Genomic DNA, 9,096 nt, shown 5'->3' with positions numbered 1-9,096 from the left:
GGGACGGACCGGGTCCGCCCGGCCCTGCTGTCCGGCCGCGCCATGTCGGGCTTCAGCCCCGAGCTCATCGACTACCTGGAGGGGAAGATCTCCTTCGAGGAGTTCGAGCAGCGGCGGGAGGAACGCAAGGGCCGCGCGGAGGTGGGGCGGGCCCTCCCACCGAGGCGCGTGTTTTTTTTGCTTTGGGCAGCGCTCTGGCTCCTGCCAGTGTAGCTTGAGCCCTGGCGAACGCTAATTACCCTCCTGTAATGAGCTTTCGGTTGGAGAAATGAGCAGGTTTCGGTATAAAGTTATCCGGTGCATGTTGCTGCCTCCCCCTCCCCCCGTCCCCCATGCCTGCTGTGGGAGAGCCGAGCGGGAGATGCTGTTTGGCTTCTCGTGGTCATCAGTTTCTTGGCTGCAGTAAGTACAGGGAGATTCAGCTTTGTGTCTAAAAGTGTGCAGGTGGTGGTATTAACTGAAAAATCTGTATAATTTGTGTCCCAGTTTACCTTTGCCATTTTCGTGTCAAAATTCAACTGAATTTATGTATATCCAGAGAGCAAATTCAGTAGAGCTTGGCTGTCACGGGAGGACAAATGTTATCCCAGGGCGACATTCCTACTGGATTAACGAGTGCAGTTTTGCTTTCTCATTTTGTGTTTAAAAAGGCAGGCTGCTGGAAGGATTTGTCACACATTTGTAACTGGTTTTTATTTATAATACAGTCGGCCAGGTCATCTTACCTCACTGTAATGCAGGTAAGCAGTGGACTAGTCTCTTCAGTCAAAAGACACGTGAAGAGTCACCATCTGAGTCACCTCACATCGATAAGAATATAACTGCCTTGAAAGCAATTTTTGCTGGGTTTTGTTTGCTTAAAAATACAGTGCTTGCTCCTCCTGGTCCACTAGCAGTGCAAAGACTGGTGAAACCTGTGGTCTAAATGTTTGGGGAAAGAAGAAGGAGGTATGTTATAAAGCTGATAATTAATATTGTTGGTGTGTGCAGGATGGAGAAAATGCATCTGCTGAGGAAAATGAGGAAGATGTAGAGGCTCCATCTTCATCCAGAAAAGCAACTGGAAAATCCCAAAGCCAGGATGAAACCGAAGGTATATGTTAACACAGTAATTCCTGCTTAAAAAAATCATTGAAAGCATTTGCTTTTTGGTAACTGACATTTTGTAAATATCTGGCTCCATTTCCCCCCTTTTGGCTTCTAACCGCACAGTTCCAAATAAATTGAACTTTTCAGCTTATCTCAAAGTTTCATCTGTTTTGTGTTGATTTTTGTCATATTCCTGTCTTTGCTAGTCTGTTGCTGAGACTTGACTGTTTCCAGAGTATTTGGTTCTTTGTCAGTGTTGCCTTCCCCTGTTGTCATCCAAAGTGAAATAAACCAGCTATAAATAGTAGTTTCTTTTTTTTCTTTGAGGCTTTTTTTCTTTAGCTCAGTTATCCTTTGGTCTTTTCAGAGTGCCTACATTTATTCCTCACCTTGTTTTCTGCTGGATGTAACACAGAGCAGTCAGAATCAAGGAAGCATTGATAACACTTACCACACTTTAAAGAGGTGCTATTAGAATCAGACTTAGGATATTCAGAAGAAAAAGGTTAGAAAAGAACTTTGTTTAAATCATTTTTTATACACAAGTCTTCAGATCTAATCTGCTACAGTCTTCAGATGAGTCCTGTAGCCAAAGGAGGCTGAAATAAAAAAGAAATTAAATTAATAATTAGGTTATCTTAGAGGGAGGAAGGGAAAAATTCTGAATATCCAAGTCAGAATAAAAATAATCAAACATATCCAAGTCAGAAAACAATGAAAAACACAACCACAAACTCAGATGTAGTCCCCAGTTCCCTCTTGTATATAAGCAGTACATGATAGATTTATATTTCAGTCCTGAGTTGATACTGTGATTATTCTTTTATCAAATCTTTAGATGCCCAATCCCCCAACTGAGACCTTTGAACACATTTGGATGTTGTGCACAGGTGTAGATTTGTGGGACAGTTATAACCCTGGGTTAATTTTAGCTTCATAATGAAAAGCTGTAAGTAAAAAAATGTGAAAATTTTAAAAATTATATGCTTTAAGCATATCTATTCAGAGTATATAGCACCATTTTCTGATTGATTTTAAAGAATTTAGTTACTCTTCTGAAGAAATGTTAATAATTCAGATTTTGCATTTACACATGTTGAAGTAGTCTCATCACGGATGGAATAGTTACAGGATCTTGTTTTAAATGACTCCTAAAAATTGGTTGCTGCATTGCTTTGTAGCAGAATTGTCTACTCACAGCCTCTTCAGCTTCATTCCAGCCAGCTCAGTGCTTGAAAATTGCTTATTGTGCTTCTCTTGGGTGGACTGAGAGAAATGTTGAGTAAACTGTTGCTTTGTTCTGTGTGTTCCTCCATGCTTTCATTTCAGACATCCCAAAAATGATAGAGGCTGGGGAGTACTGAGCGCTGCTGGTGAGTAATGCAGAGGTTTAAAACCACAGAGATTGCTGATAGTTTTTCTGCATTTCTGCAAGCAGCATTCTTATGGAATAGCTGCTTCAAGTGGGCCACAGTTTGCTCTGCCCTTGTCCTGATAAGCAGTGTGGACTCTTGATTATATCATGGACCTTTTCTAATTCTCAACCAGGAGAAACTTCAGATGGCGTCAGTAAATCTGTACACCGGGTCTTTGCATCCATGCTTGGGGAAAATGAAGAGGAGGAGGAGGAGGAAGAGGAAGAGGAAGAAGAAGAGGGAGAAGAAACTACTGAGCAGCCCACAGCTGGAGATGTCTTTGTTTTGGAGATGGTGCTTAATCGAGAGACCAAGAAAATGATGAAAGCAAGTATTTAAACTTTCATGTAACTCTCCTGTGTCTCCTGACCGTACATGTCAGTTTGTGTGATTTTAGCCACTTGCTGAGAAACTTGCATGAAAATAATTCTGTGGGGGGTACTTCTGCTGATGTTTGTTATGCTGTCTTGGTATAATAATTACTGTGTATTACTGTTTGAAAATCTGCAAAAATAATGAAACCAAATTTTCCAGCCTTGACTGGACTGTGTTTGCGTTAGGTATCAGAGTTACTCTGTCAGCTATGAAAACTAGCAAATCTTTTGGTCAGTCACATTGCTAGTACTTAGCTTGTTATTAGGTTGTGTTAAGCACAGGTGTGACTGATGTCTCCTGAATAGGGTAAAACCTGGCAGAAATAATATGCCTTTTCCATGCAGGAGAAAAGACCTCGCAGCAAACTTCCTCGTGCCTTGAGGGGCCTGATGGGAGAGGCCAACATCAAGTTTGCTCGAGGAGAGCGTGAGGAAGCTATTCTGATGTGCATGGAAATCATTAGGCAAGGTATGTTACATGGTAGGACTTTGGGGCTTTAAGGGTGGGTTGAAGTCTCCATGTGCATGAGGAGAATTCAGTGTCGCTTCACTGAAAGTGACAACCATCTCTACAAGGAAAGTCAGTGTACAAGTAGTATGGAATTAAGACTATGTAATGCATTTCCTTTATTGTTTTGCATATAAAAAGAAATTTGCACCCCAGTTCTGCAGAGGCCTTTGCTTGACTTTACACAGTTTGCTTTTACTGTCTTTGCAGAGCCAACATAAAAACATCAGCAGGACTTCCTGTGTATCATCTATAGCATATTCAGTGCCTAATGCTATTGATGGTTATTGCTAGATTCAGCCAGGCTGTGTAATAATTTATAAAAAGGAATTCAAAACATGTCTGCAAAGGTTTTTCTGAATTTAAACAAAACAATTTGGATGTTTCATGTAATTCTAATATCTGTTGTTTGAGAAAGACAAATTACTTGTTTCCAAGGTGGTTTTCAAACAGTAGATCTTAGTCATTCTTTTTGTCTTTTCACAGCTCCTCTTGCTCACGAACCGTTTTCCACTCTTGCCATGATCTATGAAGACCAGGGTGATATGGAGAAGTCACTACAGTTTGAACTGATTGCAGCTCACTTAAATCCTAGTGACACCGAGGAATGGGTTAGACTAGCAGAAATGTCCCTGGAACAGGACAATATTAAACAGGCTGTTTTCTGCTACACCAAAGGTAGTGTAGCCACCATTTTAATAGGTGAAAATGAATGTTGGGTGCTGATGGCAATCCGTTAGTTATCTTCTGCTTTTTAATTCAGTTTGCTTCAGTGTGCTAAGGCTGTGGTACCTCTGTCTGGACTTCGGTGAAAGATGAATGGATCTGTAATATAGGATGTCCACACAAAAGCCTTGTGCGTGTCTGTTAACATCCAGCAGGGAAATCCATTGGTGCCTTTTCCTAAACTAGGCTGCTAACATGCTCTGGCTTCTTCTGGCAGCTCTGAAGTATGACCCCACCAACGTGCGTTACCTGTGGGAGAGGTCCAGCCTGTACGAGCAGCTGGGGGAGCACAAGATGGCCATGGACGGCTACAGGCGCGTGCTCAATCTCCTGTCCCCCTCGGATGGGGTTCATGCAGCTGGCTAGGGACATGGCAAAGTAAGCTGGGTTTGGAAATACTGCATTTGGTTTGCCAGAGGTTCCCAATAAGTTCTACAGCTGATTCAAGCTGGGTGTGTAGCTGAAATCAAGGAAGGCAGGTTTTTTTTGCTGAGGGCAACCCCCACAAGCATTCATCCCCCAACCCTTGTGTTCCATAGTATGTTTCATAGTGTATTTGGGGGTTGAAATAGACTGCAGAGATCATCCAGTCCAACTCCCTGCCCTGGGTAGGGACACCTCCCACCAGAGCAGGTTGCTCAAGGCTTTATCCAACCTGGCTTTGAACACTGCCAGGGTTGGGGCAACCTGTGCCAGTGTCTCACCACCATCACCATTGTGATGTTTCCAGAGCCTGAAATGTGGCAATTACTCTGTTTAGGATCAATGCAGAAGTGTTTCATTCTCTTAGAGAATAAAATGCTAATACTGATTACCAGATAAATGCCAGTAGTGTAGAATTCTATACAAATACAGTACATGTTTAATCTATATAAAGTCACTAGAGACCTGGAAACTTGGTGCCAGCAAATCTGAATGAAACAAAGCATTCAGTCAGAAATCAAAATCTGCAACAGGATGTAGTTTGTGTCATTTGTGATTAATTTCTGGAGCAAGCAGAAATATGTCTCTTCCCTTGTTCTGCTAATGAGAGCTGAGCAAGTCATAGAAGCTTGGCTGAGACAGACAAGACTTGTGCTCAAAGTGAGTAGCTCTTACAGAAGTTTGTAGTAAGTTATTAACCACTTTGTATCTCAGATTTCTTGTGCATAACTTTTAGAAAGCTGTTATTGCCGTGTTTGAAAACAGTTTAGGTCTTTTGATCTTGCAAAGATGTGTATTACAACAATATTATTATTGTAAGTTTTTCTGAAACCAGGTTAATGTGGCACATTATTGAAGCGTGGCTTCGGGTGGGGGGAGACCATGGTGAAAACTCCAGTTATGTCCTAACCTAACTGGAGTTTTTCTCCTAGGGGAGAAAAAACTTGTGACTATTTAAAATATGTAAAAATTGTCAACAGTTGTAAGGAAAGGAAAACCATGTCCTTTCTCACTGTCTTTTCTTACTTACTCCTGCTAACGAAAATATTTGCTAATAGGCAAAAATACAAGAAATATGAAAATCCTTTTGCTACTGTTCAAAGTACATATTGTCAGTTATCTCAAATACATAGTATCTCATATGTGTGTTTTATAGGAGTTACTACGAAGCCAATGATGTGACTTCTGCTATTGAGATAGTAGAAGAGGCCTTCACCAAACACCAGAGCCTTGTCTCCATGGAAGATGTTAACATTGCAGCTGAACTATACATTTCTTCCAAGCAGTATGACAAAGCTTTGGCGGTATGGGGAGTTTAAATGCATTTCTGTGTCATGGTCTGCACCTCTTTGCCAGTCAGAATGGACAGTTTGTGTTCCTACAGTGCTTATATATGGTCGTGTTTCTGTAGTAACAGAGCTGGTCAGATACAGATTGCTTTCTATTAGTTCTGTAGTAGTTAGCCTTTAAGTTAATGGCTTGATGTAATAAGTTGGGGGCTGATAGACTTGTATGCTGTTTGAGGTTTAAAATTTTGAGATCCTTCCTCTCCTTCTCCATAGTGGCCATAATCTTAGTGGCCAGAGATGACCTTTGAGCTGGTTTTGTGAGTAATATCAGCAAAGATTTTTCTCCAAGTTGGAGGTTAAATTAGTTACACTGAATGGTCTGATGGTTCAAATGCTGACCACTGTGCTCTATTTGGCACACTTGTGCTACAACTAATAATTTATGCATTAAGCACCAAGCATACATTCCAGAAATGCAATACATCTTGTCTCAGAGGCATCAGAAATTGGAGAAGATTGCTTATCTGTTCCAAATTTCTTCTAGCAGTTTTTAACCCTCACTTTTGAGGCATATTTCTGAGTTGATTTGGACTGGCTTTGAGTGGAAAGACTTTAGTATCTGGCCATTGTCATACTTTCCAATATAGATTGGAGACACTATAATTTGGGACTTTATTTTCGTGAACATCCTTATTTGCTGATATTAAATTACTTTGGTGGGTTTTTTTCCTCCTTAGGATTTTAGTTTTAAAGCGCAGCATCATGAGCCTGCAAATAGGTTCTCTGACCCTTCTCTGTACTTCTTCCCATTTTAAAAATCAGTCAGTTTTACATACACAGTATTTAGCTACCGGATTTATTAATACAGTAGAATTGTAATCACGGAACAGTTCCCCTGTTCTTGAAGATTCTCCTTGGGTCTATTCCTGTGGTGGTTTTTCCCATCCAGGGATAGCTGGAACTGTATTTGAGCTGCTAAACTGAGCCTTTAAAAAATGACTGTCTCAATACAGTCATCCACAATTCATGAACAAAATACATTGGGTCTTAGACCAATGTCTTTTACACCTGTGCACTTCCCCCCTTGCAGTTCCCCACTGGCAAGTGACTGTCTTGAATTGCCTTTCTTTGGCTTCTGGGGTGTTTTAATTGGCTGTTCTATTGAACGATACTAGTTTTATTGGGGTTTATTAAATGTATGACCAGGGCTGTTGTAAAATGTCTGTATGCAGCTGTGAATTTTATTTACTTATTGCTTTTAACTGAGATGCTTTCCTTGCAATGTATTTGGCTGAGGAATCCTTTGGAGCACTTTGGAAAGATCTGTGGACAGCCTAGCTGTTTACCTGGAGCTTAGCTTTGTTTTCCAGTCTTCCAAAAGGCATTAAAAGAAACTATAAAGGTTAAACTCTTTTCTAGTTGTGATGAAAGTAACTGCTGTATTTGCTAAAGAGCAGCTGATAGGATCATCCAGGTAGTCCAAAAGTAGTGAACAAAGACATCGTGATCAAACTCAATACTAGTCAGTTAACCCGATGTGAAATGAATGCAGCTTTTCTTCTGATAACTTTTGAGATGTCTAATACAGCTGCCATGCAGGCTGGTAACTCCACATATCCTTTAAAATCATCCAAGTTATTTATCTGTTTCAGGTTATTACAGATTTTACAGGAATTGTCCTTGAAAAAAACATAGCAGAAAAAAGTCCAACTGAGAAGGAACAGGGTAAGTAGCTCTCAGAGGGTTAGTGTGACCCTGCTGTTCATCTGATATGACATCTTTCCACTACCTGTTCAACCCATGGGTGTATTTTGCTGCATATTGACAGGTTTTTCTCTTTGGTAACTTGTCAGTGCTCTTCATGAATTACATGGCATGACCTCAGCTTTCCATAAGAAGTTATTCTGGTGTCCAGTCAGCTCTGCTGACTCACTAAAGACAAGGACTGCTCTCCAGGCAACTGGAGGCCCTTTAAAGTTCTAAGCATTCCTCTGAGTGTTTACATCAGGCCAGTTATTTCTGCCAGCTAAATAGCTGCTAAAAAAAAACCCCAAAAATAAGCTTAGTGGCATCTATACTCAAGAATATCAACCTTTGACCTGAGGCTAATGTTCTTCACAAACCCTTCTTCTGCTATTAAGCATGTAAGTGTTTTGGTGTATAGCAAACTAGGGATATTAGCTTGTAATTTAATAAAGTTGGTTGTCTTTGAGAAACCTGCTTTATGAAGGCATTGCTTTATGCTGCAAATGTTTGTCTGGGCTGCAGAACAAACACAGCACACCAACTCCATAAGCAGAAATGCAGTCATGTTCCTTGATTAAACTAGTTGGTTGTTTCAGCCATCAGGTCCAAAGCCAATGCAGGTGTAAAATCCTTCTTTTCTCTTTTTGCTTTCATAGGCCAGGTAAAAATGCAGTTGATTTATGAACAACTGTCCTGATTGAGTTTTAGCAAATGACTTATAAGAAGCAAAAATGTAATGACTCTAGGAATTACAACACAGTGTTGCCAAGTTACCTGGTGTGTGCTTAAGACAACTACCTTCAACTACCCAAGAGCTTGCTTCTCCACCCTCTGTTGCTTTTTAACCTTTTTTGACTGCTTTCTGCTCTCTGTCCTGAAAAAAAGTACCAAAACCCCCAAATAAACTCCAACAACAATACTAAAACAAACAGAAAAAACCCCAATCCCCTTTTCAGAGTAAGCTACCAATTGATTATTGATTCACAAGTAACTAACTTTTGGATTGGCTGCTGTGACTGGTTAATGTGTGTATCTTTTTTAAAAAAATATAGGGGCAGTGACAGAAACCCAGGAAAGTCAAGAGGCAGTGACTGACACCCAAAGCCATCCAGTTGCTGCACCCAGTGCTCCAGGTACGTGACTACTTTTATAATTTCTTACAAGTCTATGAACTGATCATATGCTCAGGAATCAGCTTGGGAGATTTCTAATAGCAGAGAAACAAAGCTTCATCCAGAAAAGGTTTCTTTTATACTGTCTTCCTTACTCAGAACTTCCTTCCAACCCAGCCAGCCAGCAAAGCCAGAAGTATTCCCCCAGGGCTCACCCGCTTAGAAAAGAAATATTTTCTGTAGGAATTTATCAGTAGGTGCTGGGCATTGTGGTGTTCAGAGAAGGATGAATTAATCTGCATGTTGTGGTTTGCAGTACTGGAATGAGGATGTAGGAGGGAACAGGGAAGCCTTATGTTGAAAATCAGTTTTCTCAGGTTATAGCAATCACCCTTTGATGTCTGTTGTCGGCAT

The 9,096-nt window shown here is 40.7% G+C and overlaps 1 protein-coding gene across 1 annotated transcript in view; it reads left to right on the top strand.

Moving 5' to 3' along the window:
• The first annotated feature begins 42 nt into the window (after positions 1–42).
• The window catches only part of GTF3C3 (general transcription factor IIIC, polypeptide 3, 102kDa), a 17,772-nt gene continuing 8,718 nt past the window's right edge, over positions 43–9,096 (top strand). The window contains 9 exon segments of the mRNA XM_009084425.1: positions 43–166; positions 998–1,093; positions 2,638–2,831; positions 3,224–3,347; positions 3,873–4,064; positions 4,330–4,459; positions 4,461–4,490; positions 5,692–5,839; positions 7,477–7,549. Coding sequence (XP_009082673.1) covers positions 43–166; positions 998–1,093; positions 2,638–2,831; positions 3,224–3,347; positions 3,873–4,064; positions 4,330–4,459; positions 4,461–4,490; positions 5,692–5,839; positions 7,477–7,549 — 1,111 coding nt within the window.

Source organism: Acanthisitta chloris, unplaced genomic scaffold, assembly GCF_000695815.1.
Source record: "Acanthisitta chloris isolate BGI_N310 unplaced genomic scaffold, ASM69581v1 scaffold24980, whole genome shotgun sequence".
Classification (NCBI taxonomy): Eukaryota; Metazoa; Chordata; class Aves; order Passeriformes; family Acanthisittidae; genus Acanthisitta; species Acanthisitta chloris.
The sequence above is the reverse complement of the archived record's forward strand: the minus strand, read 5'-3'. Positions and strand labels throughout refer to the sequence as shown.